This window comes from Taurulus bubalis, assembly GCF_910589615.1.
Source record: "Taurulus bubalis genome assembly, chromosome: 3".
Classification (NCBI taxonomy): domain Eukaryota; kingdom Metazoa; phylum Chordata; class Actinopteri; order Perciformes; family Cottidae; genus Taurulus; species Taurulus bubalis.
Genome location: NC_136591.1, coordinates 15,905,404 through 15,926,144, shown reverse-complemented (window position 1 = coordinate 15,926,144; position 20,741 = coordinate 15,905,404). Strand labels below are relative to the sequence as shown.

Sequence of the window (20,741 nt, the reverse complement as noted above, 5' to 3'; positions counted from 1 at the left end):
CTATACTTATACTAAAAATATGAAAACACCAGCCTATGCTTTATGGAAATGCAATACTAAAGCAGAGAAGAACTTCAATTACTTGATATGCCAATTTGTTAGGGAAACCAGCATTGCATTGGTAAATCCTCTTTTGCAGCCACGACCCCAATTATTAAAACGATTTGCATGTGTAGTTACATTTTCTTATAAAGTTAGTAGCATAGAAGTGTAATTTCTAAAAGACAGCTAAGCTAGCAAGAAGAAAAACATACTTTTTTTACCCGTTTCTTTTATTTAAAACATTTGTTTTGATGAAACATTAAAATGTTTACATTTTCTATACTTTCAAATTCTCAATACCATTTTATATGCACTCAGCACTTACACCACCTTGGTTTCTACCGCTAACTAAGAAGGATGAGGCCTATTACCTATGTGAGTAATAGCATTTGTTATCAGTCCGTGCGAGAGGGAAGAAAAGAACAGTTACTATCCACTGACTGCATTATGTATGGTGTCATGACAGATGCATATGGATAAATAGCAATACATGGGACACAATGATAGAGAAAATATGGAAGGAAAAAGACAGAGTTGCCATTTTAATAACCATGTTTATTTGGTCTTTCTCTCTCTTTACGTGCAGAGCATCATACACAGTAATGAGAGACAGTTTCTTATTATTATCAGAGTCCCACTTGCGACTCTCTCTCTTGCTGATTTATATTTTTTCCTCCAAATATACCTGTCTGGAAATTTTTGGGGGGGCTTTAGGACCTGATCTGTCCACCTGAAAGGAGGAGAGGCATCCTCAGCCACTTACCTATCTATTTAGTCTTCTAGTGATTCCGACATTCAGATGGTTATTCAGCAGAGACTTCAGTCATTCTGCAATAGCCTGCATGAAAGAAATAGAAACATCACAGATTCTGTATCAAACAATGCCTTTGATACAGAATCAGAGTACTTTCTGATGCCTCTGAGTCTCGGAAGATTGGAAGCATATGGTGGTAATACACTCTCAAGATTAAAGGAACAGTTTACCCCCAGTTTATGATTTTCTGGTCAGTTTTGTAAGAGAAAGATTATAATCTAAATTAGGAAAGTGCGGGTGGATATATGTTGTTATCCAAATGTCAAGTATTCCTCATGATTAGAATTGAAGCAAGACAGAATGAAACTAACTGCAGTGCCCGTAGAAAAATTTAATTATTTCAAGCCATTTCTTCTTCAGAATAGGGATTTATTAATTTGTTTGTTTCTCCTCACACACTACTGTATTTGTTTTAGTACTTTTGCATACATATTAAATATAATGTGTTTTAGAGCAGAGGCCGTTGCAGACCTGGAATAAATCTGCAGTCTACTGAGTACACCTTTTTAGTTTCTTTATGTTTTCAAGAGATCAATCAAGTCCATCATGCTTAGTGAATTCTACAGGCACTAGAAAAAATCTCTAACATTGCAGAACGTCCAGCTACCAAAACTGTCCAAAAGGCTAGAGAAAATAGACCAAGACGTGACTGGATGCTTTTATTTCACTGAGTCTTTGTAAAGACAAACATGCAAAAACTCCTGTTTCTGTATTTTCATTGGAGAATTTCAGTACATGTCTAGGAAAGGTCATGAACCTCAACAGGTTTCCCGTTGAAGACCAGCACTGATTACTTAAAGCCAGGTTAAATTGGGTTCGCAGTCCAGTAGCCCCATCGGACCTCACCTCCTCTTCACAAGTAAGATACTCAGATCAATGGACAGACTTGAGGGTCAGAAGGCTTGTCTCAATCCCTCGGCTTCATCGATTACCATCCGCCTTACCCAAATCTCCCTGTCCTATTATATTTCTAATGCATCACTCTCTTGTTTCTCTCCACCATGAATCTCTAGCCCCTCCCTTTTCCCTTCATCTTTTTTTAGGTCTCAAACTTTAATTATTTTTTTCTCTCTTTTTTTCCTCTCTTTGTCTTCACTCAACCCATCTATTCTAAACTCTTTTCTTTGTCTCTTGGTCTCTCACCATCTTCCTTTTACCTCCCCTTCTCCCTTTAAATCTCATATCTCTCTTTATCGTGTATTCTATCTCGTCCTACACTCCCTCTCTCTGTCCCAAAGGCCTCAGGCTCCCAGCAAGGGATTATCACACATCTAAGGAATTCAGCTCTATCAGTCCTGTCGGTCCAATTAGTTGTCGGATTGAGCATCACCATTTTACTTCAGTCTCCAAAGGCAAAATTGTCCTCGCAATTCCACGCCCAGGAATAGGTCTATATATGTTTATATGGATGAAGGGTTTGTGGTTAAATATGTGTTCGGGATTGCGGTAGATTACAGTAATGTGTGTTACCCAAGATAGCCTGTCATTGTTAGGGATGCACCCCATAATTTAAGAGAATCAGGGAAGGATGCATAAGTATTTGTGTGAACATCGCCTGTCCTGGGTGTTCCAGTCTATTCCTTGGAAAACAAGCTGTCAATTTGATCAGAGCCCAATTATAGCAATTGCTCAGATATTCATGAGAGAACAGAGGAAGCTAGAAAAGAGGGAATAAAACCGCAGAGACTAAAATAAGCATAGAGATCATAGAGAAGACGGAATCAACAAAAGACCTGTTTAACATGAGGGAAAGAAAATGAAAAAGTCAAAAGGTAAGGTGTGTAAAGGATTTTGGATAAAAAGGAGATTTAGACATAACAGTCACTTTCAGTTCCAACATGAACTAAACAAGCATACATTTTCCATTATTTGAGAGAGTAGCAGGGAAAATCATATTGAAACTTCTGCTGTCGTCATTTCACAAAATGATGCAGGTTTCAGGGTTAGATGATTACATTCTGCTTATGAACATGTCATGCTCATCCTGGTACTTTTTACTCTAACATTATGGTCATTGTAACATTTGACATTGCCTCTGTTGTACAGATGTGGGAAATATGGAATTTGGTGAGTTATTCTACAAATGGGGGTATATTTCAGTTCCATTGACCATTTTCTTCAAAAATAGCAAATGTTATAGATAAACACTTACCACGGTTCATCTGGAATCCAGATGTGCCTCCATTCCACCTAAATATATGGACTCAGTGAGGTCAAGCAGAAGCAACGATTCATGTAATTGTCCTTCTCTATTCTCTGCCTGAGCAGTTTAGTGAATGGTGGCAATCTGAAGCTACTGTGAAAATGCTAACGATTGTGTGGGTCACTGGCTAGCCTCAGATAAAGAGCATGGGCAATGTCCAACACAACGACTTTTACCAGATGTATTAGGCACAGCTGAAACCAATAAGGGGCCGAGGAGGCAATAGGTTCTGTCGAGATGAGCTGCTTCGCCTGGAAAGTGGACAAGAACAGTGGCAGCAGCAGAACCGTCGACAAAAAACTCTAAATTGTATCCCCGTTTCCCTCACTCGCGTCCTTTCCTTGCATCTTAGTCTCTCCCACCAGGGATACATTGTTTTCTGGTCCGGACAGTTTTTAACGAACATTCCAATAAAAATGCACTTAAAATATTGATAATAAATGATCTTAGAATGTTTTCAGTTGATGGTGTTAGACTACTTATATTAATAAAGACATCAGTGTCAGAGTGGAGATGTTTTCTCTGTAGTCTGTTACCCGTTTAATAAACTGCATTGAGTATTTTTATGTGTTCTGTGTCCTGCTTATACGCGCAGGATCGATTTCTACCTGTGAAATGCGTCTTATTTATTAATTATTTACGTCAGGTTTTTTTTTAATTCTGATTGTGACATAATTATAAAATAACCCACAATATGATTATGGCTTCTCTTCAACACTGGAATTATTTTCTTAGGCTCAATGTTTCAGGATAAACTTAATTAAATAACTCATCAAACCGACAGTCAGGAACAATCAGCCTCACGTGACTGAATGAATGGATGATACACGTTGTAAAAAGGGTTTTAACCAGATGGTGAATCAGAAAACAAATATAATATATAGCTTGAGTTTAATCTGTGATCGTCTTCACTCTGGTATGAAACTCCAGCGATCAGTCCGCTCAACTGCAGCGTCGAATCAAATAACAAATGAACATTGAAAGGGGGCGTGTCCAGTGTTAAAACACTTCCTGGAAGCCTGCACTCGGGTCTCCTCGATCTTGGCTCCTCCGAGATCCCTCCTCGCTCCTCGATCCTCAGAGCAGAAACAGGCTGCGGTCGAATAGTCCATTTTGGTTATGAACCTTCCAAACTTAGTGAAATGACCCGGAAGTACCAAAGTGGCCGCCATGATAAGTGCCGGTCGAATTGTCCAAACGCAAAGGAAAGGAGCGTCAATGCTTCCTAACTCAGCTCCTTTAGCATAGGAACCACTGGACCTGCCTTTGCGAAAGGAAAGTAGATAATGCCGACCCACAACTCCTTGTGGCGGCAACATTTAAAGTGACGTATCATTCGGCCATTCACGAAAACAAACGATCATGACCGAGAAACGCAGATCATGTAAATAACCGTTGCTATAACTTGGAAATACTTTCAATAATCTGTTAAACCGGCTGGCAAACTACAAACGTTACTTTGCTGAAAACTGCTGTAAACCTGCAGCTTCAGCCCTCATTCTTTAGTTTATTTGACTTCAGTTACAGAAGCTTTAAGGAAAGAGTTAAACTGGACGAGCTCTTCAGTCTGAGTCATGTTTCTGATTATTATCTTTTTATTCAACTATTTTGTCACATTACAATAAAACATAGTCAACATGAGATGTGTGGTGTTTCATAAACTGTTGTCTGCATATTTTTATGATCCGATTATAATCTGCACATAGATAAACCAGCAACAAAAAGGGATATGAGACAGATCGTTAGTGTGATAACGTATTTAATTTAGCATCTTTGAAACTGAACATAGAGACTGTTTAGTAGAAAAATACGTTGGTTTCACTTTCATATTCCTTCGTTCATTTTTATTCAAACCTTGTTATTAAAGTAAAACTATGAACCGGGTTGTTTATGTCGTTATGACACAACACTGTAAGAAGACGGACAAAGTATCTAAGCTGCGCTTTTTGTCGTCCATCTTCGGAACATTCTAGTTTCACCGCTGGCTGCAGACTGACGTCACTAACATGCGCCTGCCGTCGCGTCATTACTATGTTGTTAGGGAAAGTGGAGTCGGATTTTACAAACACCGCGGTTGTCTTCTCCTAACTCCTCATGAATTCTCCTTCCCATCCTTCCTTAACCCCGTGATGTTTTCCACAGAGGTTAAGGAAAAATGCTTAGGGTTAGACGTTAGGAGGTAATTATTTGACTATTCGACCGCAGCTTAAGAGCTTTGGGACGGCTGTCAAGATGGCGAAGCAGTACCACTTCCGGTTCAATCAAGGAGCGAGGAAACGACAATTTAGAGACTAGAGGTATGCACCTGCTACATCTCTGGTTTGTATCCGGCCATGGATCTCAGTTGCATGTCATCTCCCTCTCTTCTGACGTAAGATGTGCTGCATCACATAAAGGTAAAAAGTCCCAAATAATCACAATGGTTAAGGCAGTGGTTCTCAAACTTCACGCCCCACTTTGGAGGAAGAAAAATGTTCGTGCCCCACCGCCCCAACAAAATTGTAACACAATTGTCCATTTTAAATTTTTATTGCAATAACAACTTTTTGTGACTCCTCCATCTGCGCTTTTTCAAATAATAGAATAAAGAAAATTGCAATCACTTTCAAGTAAACCAGGGGGCTATTCTTCGTACGTGGTTCAACAAAGTCGAGCAAATGTCCTATTATCCACCTTAAATTAGCGAGATGATTGACATCAGGCTAACTCGGTTTCTCCACGGAAGATCCGTGCTGAAACGGTCTCGTTAATTCTAACCAGACATCTGGAAAAATGCACGTGCCTGTTCCTCTTCAGAAGGGATGATAATCGAGCACTCACACCACGTTATTCTAACAGTACAATGGCAAATAAATTCAGAGAAACCTCTTTTTATTTCTACGCTGAGAAGCAGGAGATGACCATGAACGCATATGAGGAATTCAATACCTTAATCATGGCAAAATCTAATGCTGCATTAACAGCAAACGATTCGTTTTTAGTGTGAACGCAGCTTAACACCGCCCCCACTGCGAGACATAAGCGACGCAAATATATCAGACAATTTAAATGCATCAGTGCTGGGAAAATGTATCGACAAATTTTTCATCACCCAAATCAATCAGATTATATTTATTTAAATGGACCTGCTTGGCAGTAGTATACGAAAAGATAAATACTTATGAGGATATATGTAATGTATGTGTGTATGTATCATGTACTATATATGTATATATACATGTATGTGTAGATTATTAACTAGGAGTTTGAATATGGGTATGGGCGGATCAGTATGTATGTATTATTCATAATCAGAAATTCAATCAATTGATCAGTGAAAATAAATTCTCTGTATTTATTATTAATAATAATAATACATTTCATTTATATAGCGCTTTTCCAGATGCTCAAAGACACTTGACAGAGACAAAACAGAACAAAACAAAACAAAAATATAGAAACAAAACAAACAATCCCAAAAAAATAAAATAAGAAAAAACTTGAGAAGCTGCAACAGAATTAGTCCTGCAGTGGAGGGTAGGGAGCAGGGGTTAGCAGGTGAAGGCGAGTTTGAAGAGGTGTGTTTTGAGAGCTTGCTTAAATGACGATAGGGTGGGAGCCTGACGGATGTGGATGGGGAGGGCGTTCCAGAGGGGAGGTGCAGCAGCTGAAAAGGCCCTGTCACCCCAGGTCCGGCACTTGGTCTTGATGGTCTTTAGAGTGTTCAAATTGGCAAACCTGAGGCAACGGGTAGAGGCATGAAGGGGGAGGAGGTCTGAAAGGTAGGGAGGGGCCAGGTTGTTTAGGGCTTTGTAAGTGGTGAGTAAGATTTTAAAGTCAATCCTGTATTTGACCGGGAGCCAGTGGAGGTTGCGTAGGACCGGGGTGATGTGGTCATAGCGGCAGGTAGAGGTGAGCAGTCGAGCGGCAGAGTTCTGAACATACTGAAGTTTGTTGATGATTTTGTTGGAGGAGCCAGAGAGGATGCTGTTGCAATAATCAAGTCTAGATGTTATGAGGGCATGGATGAGAATTTCAGTGGTGGCAGAGGACACGGAGGGCTGGAGGCGAGCAATGTTCCTGAGGTGAAAGAAGGCAGTTTTGGTGATGTGGTTGGCGTGGGGTAGGAAAGAGAGGGTGGGGTCGAGAATGATGCCGAGGTTGCGGACCTGGGTGGAGGGGTGACGATGGAGCCATCAATGTTCAGAGAGAAGGTCTGGGCTGAGCGGGTGAGGGAGTTAGTGCCGATGATGAGCATTTCAGATTTATTGCAGTTGAGTTTAAGAAAATTCTGCTGCATCCAGGATTTTATATCAATGAGACAGGAGGTGAGAGTGGAGTGGGTGACTGAGGTAATGGTCTTAGAGGAGAAATAGAGTTGGGTGTCGTCAGCGTAGCAATGGAAATCAAGACCATGATGACGAATGATTTGTCCAAGGGGGAGGATGTAAATGATGAAGAGAAGGGGACCAAGCACGGAACCTTGGGGGACACCGTGGGCCACTGGGGAGGTGGAGGATTTGCAGTTATTTATGGCAATGAATTGATGTCATTATTGTTATTGATAATAAATCAATGAATTGATTTATTATCACGAGTCCACCTTAATCATTTTCTACAATAACGATATGTATGGTGTACTAATAACACTGTCATATAATTATGCTTTCAACACATCCATAAGTTTCTTAAACGCTAAATAAACTTAAGAACAGCGGCTGATAGTCTTTGTCTGTGAGACGGGCAATGGGTGTGTGGTGTTCAATGTCCGCGGCTCGAGAAGCTCTCGTAAATAAGTGATTCCTTGTCAGCAGAATCTATAGCGCCGCATACAGGAAGTCATGATGATGTGAGAATGGATCTTGGCGATTTCGAAGAACTCTCTCTCTAAAACTAATCTAATATCGCTCCTTCATCAATGAGGAAGGGAGCTGCCTTTTTTGTCCGGTGGGAGTGGCCAGCTTATCCAGTGAATTTCAGTAAGCCAGCGCGGGAGCAGGTTTAAATTTGTGGCTGTGTTGCTATGGTGATTTTTCTAAACTTGCTTCGAGGAACCGAAAAGCCAGACCTACGTCGTCTTTTCCTGAAAATTAGCCCGCTAACTCAGTAAGTACTCGGTACGAAGAATAGGGCCCTGGTTGCTTCATCAGGCAAAAACAAATACAATGTGCAATCACTTTGTGAAAACTGTGACAAACTAAACAAAATAAGTTCAAATATTTGGCAACAAAGAGTTTTACTGAGTTTTACACTGCATATCTTTTCAAAACAACAATAATGTGCAACGTGTGCCAAACAAAACAGAATTAGTGCAGATATGTGAGCCATCACGTTTAATAAGTATTAGTGGCTGCAATGAGCTTCTTTATAAAAATATTTTTAAAACGGGGTTGGTTGCAGTCTTATGCTTATGCTAATTCATGCTCAATGTTGATCTTATATCTGTATTTTGTTTTGAGAGACACAACAGCAGAAAAGCCGACCTCACAGAGATCTCACAGAGATCGGCTTTTTGCAAAATGCCAACAAACGGCGAGTCGCGCTTGCGCAAGCGTGACCTGTTAACAGCGTAACGTAAACATTTCCACAAAAGTACAGGCATTTCGTCATGTATCTAATAATGATGTTTTACGTCTGTGTACTTTTGTAATATAGGAAGTTCTCAATAAAGGTCTTGAAATAAAGAAATTCTGCATTTCCGCCCCGCGCCCCACCTGTAATACCCACACAGTTTGAGAACCACTGGTTTAAAGGCAGGGTTGGTAATCTTAAGAGTGCGCTAGGTTTTTAAAATGATCCAACAGAAAAACCCAGCCTTGTGATGCCATCTCTTTTCCAATGAAAGTAGCTAGCAGCACTAGCTCGAAATATTCTAGCAAAAATATTGCCAAGTTGGCAACACAAGCCATCCCTTCAGGCCCTCCAAAGCCACTCCCCCAAAATGATCATTACAAGCATGGCAGGTAGCCCGCCAAGCCTTACATTCAAGCCAAATTAAATGATTGAATTGAGAGAGAGGGAGATCTTTTTTTTCTTTCTCTCTCTTTCTCACACACACACACACACACACACACACACACACACACACACACACACACACACACACACACACACACACACACACACACACAATGAAATTTACTCTTGTGTCCCAAGAATAGAAATTGGTCTTCATCTTCTTTTGGAGGGAATAGATGAAAATGAGTTCCTCCCTTTTATTACGAACTGATTAATTGTTGATGTGTGTGGTCTGTTTCTGGTGAATGTGCAGACCCGGGAGGGATAAGGATGCGGTGTCACATACAGATACATGTATTTCACCGTTTTCGCTTTAAAAATGAATGAGTGCATTCTTTCTCGAGAGCCTCGGAATCTGTCTGTCTTTTTTTCCCCCAGTCTCTTTTTTCTTAAAGCTTTCTCCCTCTGTCTATTCAATGGCTGATTTATAGCACACAGTCGATGGGAATGTCTATGGAACAAACAGCAGTTGTTAAGCTGGAGTTCATGAGAAGCTCAGCTATGAGCTTGACTCTCAAAGGGGTCTCTTGTAGTTCTTGTATGAAGTCATCTGTGGGTCCTGACCGCCCTGTTGACTTTTCCCCAATAAAAGCCATTAGGCCCATTGTCCACTAGCTTACAAACAAGGAACTCAACGTGGCTGATCATGTGGTCGAGGTATTCCAAGGAGGCGACAATAAAGGGATACTTCCTCTACAACAGTTTGATAAGCAAGTTCATCACAAACTTTCTTACAATTTGTTATCTGAATCAACATAGAATGCAGAGACTTTTTTGTGTCATTGAAAATAAATTATCTCCCAGACTGTTTCTACTTTAGCTTGACATGTAGAGTTTTTTTGTTTGTTTACTCTTTGATTGGATACTCTGTGCCAATTTTGCCCTTTATTCCAATGATCCGTAGGTAGAAGCTGCCAAGTTGTAGTCCTAACACACTGCTCTGTACACAAGAGCCGATAGAGGAATGTGGCTTCTGTGCTGTTCAGCAGTTTTGTCAATGTGGCTAGGTTTGATGCTGCCAAATAAACTCCTGCCACGAGTGATTTATGGCCGGATACATCCCTGCCCTCTCCGATTTATCCCCAAAGAAACATTATTTTACGATTGAGCAGAACTTAGGCCTTGAAGACTTAACGTGGGAATAGAGAGGCAGAATATTTGATTGACATCAGCATTTGGATGAGTGATGAATACCTCATTCTCAAGGGGCTGATGAACTGATGACTTTTAGTGCACAGTTAATTTACCCTTCTCTTTTTCACGCATTTGATGTGTAACACATTTAGAGAGCTATAATTATAGATTTATATTGTAGACAGGGTTTACTTGTAACCAGCAGGCTATATGTATTTTGTGTCAGAGGAAGGATGCAAGCTGTTTGAGGCTGTAGAGGATGACATCTTTATGTGGAGCTGTTTTTCTAACCTAGCACTGGGACTGCAAAACAAATCTCAGCACTCTCTACACTAAAGCGCCCATTTGTCTTCGAGCACTGTGGAAAGACATCATTTGGTCCAAAAGATGAAAAGTTGAATTCTTTAAATCTCTTCTGAAACCATTCCTTTACCCATATAGACAAATTGTTTTGGTGTTAATGGGTTTACCAGAGTCTTAGATTCACACACATAGTGTAATATATGAATAAATAGTAAATACATACTCAAATATAATGTTGTATTACAGCTTTTTGAATAGAAGTGTTATCTGTCCCTCTACTTTCACCATAGAGAGATTGATTGGACTGAGAAATTACTTCATACTAGGCATATCATGCTTAATCAAGCTTAAAAAGTCAAATATTAACAATATATATAAAACACATAAAAAATACATGATTAACGTTCTCCTTTCTTCCACCAGATCCCCCACACACAACATTCAGACCTAAGAGGAATATGGGGGAGGCGGGACAATTTCACAATTCCACACAGATATTTACACACATTTGCAACGTGTTAACTGCACAGTACAATATGATAATGGCAAAAACATTTCCATTCATTTTTACTATTAGTAGGTGAAGTTCACTTTAATACAAGAAAGCACTTTTACACCATTATGATGAATATTTTTCACAACGTTCTTAAAGACCAAATTATTTATTGATTACTCAAGAAAATAACAGGCAGAGTAATATATCATTTAAATCAGTTTTAGTTGCTGAATCTAATCCCAATTTGCTCTAAAATGTCCCTAATCAATATGTGTGTACAGTGGCTCAAATGTATCACTTAAACCTACTGTCTGGTCTCGTTAATTCTAACCAGATGTCAGTCATCTGGATAAATACGTGTGCCCACTCCTCTTCAAAAGGGATAATAATCGAGCACTGACACCACGATGTTCTAACAGTACAATAGCAAATAAACTCTCTCCCTATAAAACTAATATGACTAATATCGCTCCTTCATCAATGAGGAAGGGAGCTGCTTTTTTTGTCCGGTGGGAGTGGCCAACTTATCCAATGAATTCGTCAGTTAGCCTGCGCGTGAGCAGGTTTAAATTGTTGGATGTGTTGCTATGGTGATTTTTCTAAACATGCTTCGAGGAACCAAAAAGCCTGACCTACGTCTTCTTATCCTGAAAATTAGCCGGCTAACTAAGAATAGGGCCCCGTTCAGCAGCAAACAGCTGGTGAAGGACATGGAGATGAACATCCACCCAATGACGCAAAACTACCGGAGGAGTTCTTGTCTCCATATTGCTCGGTTAGCTAATATGATCCACAAACAATTTTAAATGACTGATGTGGCTAGCGAGTCCCCAAAGTCTCATTTGATTGGATGCACTTTTGTAAACGACCCTGAGTGCAGGATGAGTTATGAAACATTTTAAACTGTTTTACAGAAGAGAAAAGACAGGGATTTGATGGGGATTCTTGTATTTGCCATATAACAAAACCTAATTGAACCATTAATACAGATGGATTAAAACAGGGGAAATCTATTTTCCATTTCTCTGGGTCTTTAAAACAAAATTAGGTTTGGGAGGCACACATAGTGTTCAGCATGCTTGATCTAATCCTTAAGTCAAGGGACCAGTGATGTTACTGCCTGTACTGTATAGTGTCAAGCTTTGCATCAGCATCTCATTAGGAGAAGGACAGCTGTGCAGAGGCGGACAGCCTGTTTCCAGAGACACCAGTTTAGTCATAGCAGGCCAACGACCACTTGGGGAACACTTTCTACATGCTGCATGACTCAGAGAGCCTCAAACAGTGGCTCGTTCAGACATGGACACTGTCTAATTCTTCATCAGCAAAGAAAGAGTTATATGACAGTTAGAGGCAGAGAAAAATCAGGCTGTTTGCTGTAGCTGCATCTGTTAGAGATGTTACCAAGGTTGCCATCAGCTTTGGTAAGCAGGCTGCTGCTCCAAAATACTCTCTGTTCCGGTTTTCAGGACTCTATACACCATTAGAAAGCCTTGCTCCACCAGGGTTGGAACTCCTGAGTTGCAGTATCTTTGAGCCAAGCACCTAGAGACTCCATTGAGTGGCTTTGGTGGCTTTGATAGTCTGAGTTGTAAAAATTGGTCTAGAGCTCTCAAGCTCATTCTGTATGTCCCCAGCTTTGGGTCTCTGCTTTAACCGAGTCTTGTGCGTAAGAAAACTCTTTTGAGATACAGTTCAAATCCAGCACCACCTCAGTGGAAGGCCTTGAGGTTTTCTTTTTGAATACTAACTGGCGCTACAGGCTGTTTGGTCTCTCTGACACAAAGGGGCAATGTCAAAGCCTTGGTCACTCCTATATGCTAGATTTGATGAGGCCCAATGTTCTGACAGGATAAAAACATATTTCAGAACATGTTTGGGCCTACAGCCCAATATCTTATGAAGTCAGACATCACAGCTTTCATTTTATCTGGCAATCAAGCAAATATTTACCTCTTGAATAGCTGTCTTTCTTTTTTTTTTAGAGGCCATGCGACTGTAAAATGTTCATGCACTTGTTTTACAAGTCACCATAAATTGAAAGAAAGATGCTGCGTACAAATAAGAGTCATAATCATGTATATTCCCCCCAGAGAATATGGTGATACAGGCCATGCTTTCTTTCCACATTAAGATGTATCAGGAGTGTACCTACTGCACAGGCTTTGCAGCTTGACTCCGTGGGAGCAGCCACCTTCAACACGGCCTGCTGTGGGCAACAGGACCTCCTTGGCCTCTCATATCCCATCTGCCAAAAGAAGGCCTGGGTGTTTTTCTCGTGTTGCCTGACCCACTGGCTACACAACTCCCAGCAGACCCAGCTGTCAAAGGAGCGCTCAGAAGTATGAAAGATAATATTCTCTGATCCAGTTTACACCCGTGTGTGTCCTGGACCATACATGAATCATGCCGTCTGTGGTGATCTTTTTGGAAAAAAAATGCTGTATTACAGTTTTTTCTCCATTATATATACAAAAAAAATAATCTATGCACACAATTTAAAAAAATAGCATATGAGAATGAAATATTGGATGCAACCAAAGGGTTTCTTCGTAAATCCAATCTGATGCTCATCCCTAAAATAAGTCTGTAACAATATTCCTAAGAAAATAGGTTGGAAAACGTGTAACTCACATTACAGCAGGAGTTCTTGAAAATGTCACATAGTTAACTTCTTTTTCTTAAATAGCATGTTAAACAAGGAACTTTGACACACTGCTCCAACTCCTCATAAATAGAGCCCAGAGTATAAGCTTTGCTGCTCCGACACTGTGGTCCTGCTAATAACTGAGTGGTTAACAGCGCAACAAATTTACAAACACTCCAATTTGCTCTCCGATGCTTGGAGTGACCATTTACAAACTTACCCAAAGACTCCAGACCACTACATTGCAAAATTGTAGAGCGATTAATGACGTGTAATTTACAAGTTCAAGAATTATTTAAATTACATTTTTATGTTAAATTTAGCCAACAGCTGTTGGTACTGTCATTTAGCATTAGAGACCACAAGATCAATGAGAAATGTGAATAAGTTAAATGTAAAGCTTTCACAATTAGATAAGTTTATACATGTAGAAAAACATACCTCTAAATATTAAGTGAAACTAAAATACAAAGCTTTTGAAAAATGTAAAAACATTTATTGAACAGTTGTATGAGTTATAATGGAAACATATCTAGATTAATAAAATTGTTTGAGTGGTTGTTGGTGTCTGCTTTGATTTATGAATAATTTAAAAAGCCTAGATAGGGCCTTGATTTCATTCCCTAACCCAGTCGCCCCCAAACATGTTCCATCATGCCCATCCTTGCGTTGACAGATGTATGTGTATCAGTCTTTTACAATATTAAGAGAGTAGGAGGAAAATAAGCCACGGTGAATGGTTTAGCTTCAGGTTAGCACCATAGCTATGCGAGCATCAGGGCACTCATGTTTGTTTATTGTTCCCACACAAACCACGATCATTCAACTTTATTTAACTACACCCTCCTTGGAGGACCCACCTCCTACTTTGTGAACCACTGCACTAACCAGTCCTTTTCTTCAGTAGTAGCTTAAATGTGTCTCTCTCCACCTTGTGTTACAGGTCATCCTGATCCTGACCAAGTACTACCATGCTGACTCAACCAAGGTGCTGGAGAGCTCACTGTGGAGGTAGGCCAAACATTTACAGCATGTTTGTGCTTGTTCAATGTCTTTATGTCATGTTTGTCCCAGACTCACGCAGACCTTTCACCGGCAAGCAGCTTCCTTTTAACAGAGAGGTCAGTGTAGGTCTCGGTTATCTCTCCGCTGTGCTTCCTCAAGGAGAGAAGAGTGATACAGAGTGCTCGGGCGGTCAAAACATCAGCAGGCAGCTACTGGTAAAGTGGGGGACCAGAGAGTGCCGCTGGAAGGCCAGAGCAGGCATCTGTTTGAGCAGATAGCATATCAGCATGGCACAGGGCAGGACGGCGGGCACCGACAGTGCCAAGGAGAGGGGTCAAGTCTGGTTGGCATAGCAAAGCTTCCTTTTGCCAAAACCATTCACACTTCCCTGGCTTACAGCGGCAGAAAACGCAATGCATCCATTCCACTCCACTTCACAACAAGTATATGTTGTATATGCTCATGGATTATTAAAGTCAACCCTACAAGCTCCTGGGGGACTACTATGTAGTTGAGCCTGACCTTCTCCTACATATGGGTGTGGAGGAAACTTAATTATATTCAAATCCTAATGAAAACTTAGATAAGACGGGGCTCATATTACTGGGTAAAATTAGAAGGCATTCGCTAATGGCAAAACATGTTTGATTGTGGTACTTAAATCATGCCATTCACCTCGCTGAGGGATCCATGACTTCAAAGCGTTGGCCTCATTAGCTTGACTGCCTGTCCTCCTGTAGGACAGATACAAATAATGTAAATATATATATTTTATATATATATATAACTGATGTGTTTATATGATGAGGCGCTGAGGCTCTATTCTGCGCTGAGCGCTGCACATTTGTTTTAGTGTTTTCTGGTCGAGAGAGTTGAAAATGTTTTAGCTTAAAATAGTTTACCTAATAATTGCCAAACAATACAGCACTAAAATCAGGATACGTTTTGCAATGATTACGCATATTGCACTGTTGAGCCAATTCCTTTACTGTAACATCCTTAAAGCTACATTCTGTCGCTTTTTATCTTTGAGCCGTAGAGAGAATTGCCTATGCTTTTGATTTTGGTTGAAGTTTGAAAGCTCATTTCAATACATTTTTGACATGGAATTAAAATGTCTACCTATCTCTGAGAGCATTGTTAACCTGCATGATATAATACTATGGGAGGAAGGCACTTTTTTCCAAAAAAAGTAAAGCTCTCAGAGTGTCTGGTAGTAGATGATGGTGAAGAGGGCTGAATATAAGACCCACAATGAGTTCTGACTCAGAGTCTTGCTTGAGGACACTTAAATAAGATATTTACCTAATCTGGTTTTGCCTCTCTGTCTCTTACTCCACATGTATGCCTTAAATAGAGATCAAATTGGATACTGCACTAGAGTAAACAGAGGGAAAGGAGCTTGTAGATTAGGCAAAGATGTGAGGATCTGCCGCTGCGTTACTCAACACTGTGATAACTGCTGACAGAACACTTCTAAGACTCTGTTGCTCCAAGTTGAGCCATGAAATACTCAGTAAACCCGTTTGATCCTCAAAATGAGTGGATCAGATGTGCACTTTTTTTTTTGCTTTGAATCCTCAGTGTAATAATTTCTTTCATTTTCAGACAATATGTAGAGCTTCAAATAGCAGGCAAGTGCTATTGTCGTTTTGGGGTGATTTGGTGGATGGAATTGATTTTCATGTTTACAAGTAATGATTATCACATAATATCCTGATCTTCGGTAAAGTTATTGATTTCTTTAAAAGCGCTAAAGCAAGTTTAAGAAGCTTCTTAATCCTTGAATCTATTTACTCTCACAGCATACACTCACGTAAAGAAAGCGCTGGTGTGAAAATCCGGGGGTATTTCAAATTCTTTCCACTTCTTTTGAAGATGTGAGGGGGCTAGTAGCCAGCGCACCAGAGGGCTTTGCTGCTCCATCATGGGGGAAAGGTCTGACAGGCCAGTACTTCTACTGTGAGTCTGAACTTTTGTTTGAACTATATTCAAGGTGTCTGCTGCCCTTATTTGGTTCACATATACTGACGGATGGGCAACATAGGCTTAGTGTAGAGCGGGTTGTCCTCTAATCGGAAGACTGGTGGCTTGATACCCAGTCGCTCCATGTCGAAGTGTGCTTGGGCAAGATAATGAACCATGAACTGCATTGTGCGTGTGTGTGCACGGGTCACACACGTCAGTTTAGAAGGGCGGGCTCTGCCATCAGTGTATGAATGTGTGTGTGAATGGGGGAATGTTGGGATGTAGTGTACAGAGTTTTGAGTGGTCGTAAATCTAGAAAGGTGCTACATAAAGCATTCAAGTCCTTTTACCACGTACCATTTTATCACGTAGAGTGGATCTACCACACCACATCCACAACTGTCTGTTTTCTCAGTGTCATTTTATGGGCTTAATATGTGTGTTTTTGTCTACTTTAGTGTAGGGTATACCTGTACAGTATACTTGTATTGTGTGTATTGTTATGTATATGAATAAGTATCTATTTGCATCTGCATGTGTGGCTTTACTTGTGTGCCTGTGTGTTTATATATTGCTGTAAGTTATGTTCATGGATAACATTAATTGAATGAAATAGAAAGAGAGCAGAGCTGAAATGCAAAGAGGAGAGGAAATTATAAAAAAGCTGGTTAGGGAACCTTGAGTTTACATTTTGCCTGTAAACATTTTACTATGTGACAAATTGCAAATACATTGAATTGCTAGTGTTGAAAAAATGCCAGCGATAAATAGGTTGATGTGAGGAAAGTCTTTTCGCTTAAAGGGATTTTATCTTAAAGTGAGAATGAGGTAACATAGGGAACATGATGAGGATGTACTCAAATGAATGACGACATAACGCCAGCACAGTATGCTGAGAGAAACAAAGTATAGAGATATATTCAGTGTGAGTGTTAATAGTAACTTAATGCTACAGTCGATCATCTTTGTTTCAATGTGTTTTAATCTTTTGAAGCTGTTGCTTTGAGGACATCTACAGCTCACTTCCCACTTCCTTATTCATTTTGTTTCAGACATCGGTGCATGTACTCACACACACACACGCACGCACGCACACACAATTATTCCACCATTACAAATGTGTTGATGATTAGCCCTCCCTGGGGTTCAGATCACATTTCCCAAAATTAAACCAGGAGAGAGCAGTACAAAGTAGAAACATACGCTTTAGGACTTAATCATTTACCCCCGTCCTGCACTCCCACTAATTTATTTTCCTCTCAGGTTGTTTCTGCTCTTATTTGTCTCTATTCGTTCTCTCAGTGGTTCTCCCATGGTACAGATGATCTGAGGTGCTGTAAATACTTAATGGAGACAAGAGCATCCCTATACCCTGCCTCCACCACCTCATCACTTTCCTCCTCCATGTATATTTTACAGCCTGGAGAGAGAGACACACAGAGAAAGTGAGAGCGAAAGACAGCACCCAAGAGAGCTCAGTCTGCTACTGAAGATGCCAAGCAGAGTCTACTCTCAAAGCAGGGCCCTATTTCTCGTATGTGGTTCAACAAAGTCGATCAAATGTCCTATTATCCAGCTGATATTAGCGAGATGATTGACATCAGGCTAACTTGGTTTCTCCACGTCTGATCTGTGCGGAAACGGCCTCGTTAATTCTAACCAGATGTCAGTCATCTGGATAATTGCGCGTGCTCGCTCCTCTTCAAAAGGGGGAGGAGTCAAACACAGATTCCATGATCTTCAAACACTACAATGGCAAATACACTCAGATAAAGAGTGTCTCTTTTCTCCGTGGAGGAGCAGGAGATGATCATGACTACATATGATGAATTTAAGTCCATGATCATGGCAAAGTCTAATGGTGCGTTCACATCCAAAGTGTAGCGAATATTTGCAACACTTCCTGTTGTGAACGCATCATAACGGTGCCTCCGCTGGTCGGGCTAGAGTCACATAAGCATTGCAAAATATCAAGTTAAATGTGTAAGTGTTGGGGAAAATGTATCAGCTAATTTTAAGTGCCTCATCACCCAAATCAATCAGATTATATTTATTTAAATGTGCCTACTGGCAGTAGTATACAAATGAATATATACTTGTGAGGATATATGTACTGTATATGTATCATATGTGTATGTACATGTATGTGTAGATTACCATATAACTAGGTGTTTGAATATGTGTATGGGTGGATCAGTACCGTAATCATTTTCTACAATAATGATATGTATGGTGTACTAATAACACTGTCATATAAATATGAGAGCTTTAACACATCCATAAGTTTCTTAAGCGCTAAATAAACGTTACAAACAGCACGCCATGCAGCGGCTTTCCCGATGTTCTCCACATCGCTGACACTGTACAACTGGGTGACTGTGGCGACTGTGGCTCAGTAGTAAGCACACCCGTCTTTCAATCAGAGGGTCTGTTGTTCGAACCCTGGCCTTGCTAGTCCAAGTCGTTGTGTCCTTGAGCAAGAGACTTAACCCCTAATTGCTCCCCGTTGCTGTGTCTACGGTGTATAGAGCAAACATGTAGGTTGCTTTGGATAAAAGCGTCAGCTAAATGATATGTAATGTCATGGACCACTTGCAAAAAAAGCTCAGGTTTGAGACACTGTGATACAGTATGTGAAACGAGTGATGCTCTGGTGTGCCTTTGGTGTTTAATGTACAGGAAGTCATGATGTGAGAATGGATCTTGGCGATCTGAAAGAACTCCCTATGAAACGCTAATCTAACTAATATTGCTCCTTCATCAATGAGATCTCTGAGGAAGGGAGCTGACATTTTTGTCCGGTGGGAGTGGCCAGCTTTCCAGTGAATTTCAGTTAGCCTGCGCTAGAGCAGGTTCAAATTTTTGGATGTGTTGCTATGGTGGTTTTTCTAAACTTGCTTCGAGGAACCGAAAAGCCTGATTATCCGGCAAACTCGGTAAGCCAGGTACGAAGAATAGGGCCCAGAACTGGTGTTTGATATAGAACCAGATATAATGCTGCAAAGAACCATTTTATAAAGAATGTTAAGGGTATAGCACTCTTTGAGGCATTTTAGTTACATAGAGAAACCCATACCCAAACTGAAGATAGCTTGACCTGTAAATCTTTCAAAAATTGAAAAACACAGGTAGAATGAAGAAGAAGAAAAAATCAATGAGCGGCTCCACTGATGGATAATTCATTGTTGTGTGTATAGCAGACGCCGGCAGTGTCTATTTTGCCCACACTTTCCTTTCTAATGAAATGAACAAGAGAAAGAAGAGATGCAGCCAACTATCTGTGTATCCGTGTGTTTAACTTAATGGTTATTGCCCCATTGCTCACTTTATCAAAATACACTTTTTGCTCATTTACCCGTCCTTCCAAAAAGGGCTCAACATTAAGTCACAATCCAGTAGCAAGGCAAAGGTCACATTTAATCCAGATTACTATCACAAACTCACAAGACAGGTGAAGTCTGCACGGCAGTTTAAACCTTCATGAGATATAGTAATAAAATATAACCATTAGGCCACAGGGGCACACCCAATGAAGTCTAATTAAAGATTTAAAAAAATTGAGTCTTGAAATTATATTTCCTTCAAATGTGTCTGCTCATCATCAGGTCAAACTATTTGTTTATTACTTTGCATTTTGACCAAATAGCTGCAAAATGAATGACATTCCGATCAGCTATCAGTGATCAGTGCAAGGGCTATCAATGTTGGTGTTGAATCAATTGACGGAGGATCTGGCCATAGGTGATTTATTATAAAGTCTAATAGCAGTGGGCAGGAATGTTGTTCAGCGGAGCTGAATCAGTCTGTTGGAGAAAGTGCCCCTCTGTCCCTGCAGTGGGTGGCGGAGTAAACCTTCTGCTGACATGGGTCGTGGTTCCATGCCGGCATGGACCACGATCCAGATAACCACGATCCATGTCAGCAGAAGGAGGTAGAGAGGAGGGGCATCAGCAGGGCCGCCATGGCAGGAGGCAGGAGGCAGGAGACAGGACCTAGGAGGCAAGGCTTAGGGCAGGAGGCAAGTGGCAGGGCTAAGGAGGCAGAAAGGAGGGCCCAGGAAGCAGGATGGCTCCAGACACAGCCACGATCCATGGAAACGTGAGAGGCAAGAAAGCACAAAGACCCCGGGGAA

General features: G+C 40.6%; 1 protein-coding gene across 1 annotated transcript in view; it reads left to right on the top strand.

Annotated features, from left to right (window-relative positions):
- Positions 1–20,741, top strand: part of sorcs2 (sortilin-related VPS10 domain containing receptor 2) — a gene marked incomplete at both ends in the record, with an annotated part of 185,409 nt that overhangs the window by 66,546 nt on the left and 98,122 nt on the right. Inside the window, one exon of the mRNA XM_079215636.1 lies at positions 14,580–14,647. Within this exon, the coding sequence (XP_079071762.1) occupies positions 14,580–14,647 (68 nt within the window). The remainder of the gene's footprint in view (positions 1–14,579; positions 14,648–20,741) is intronic.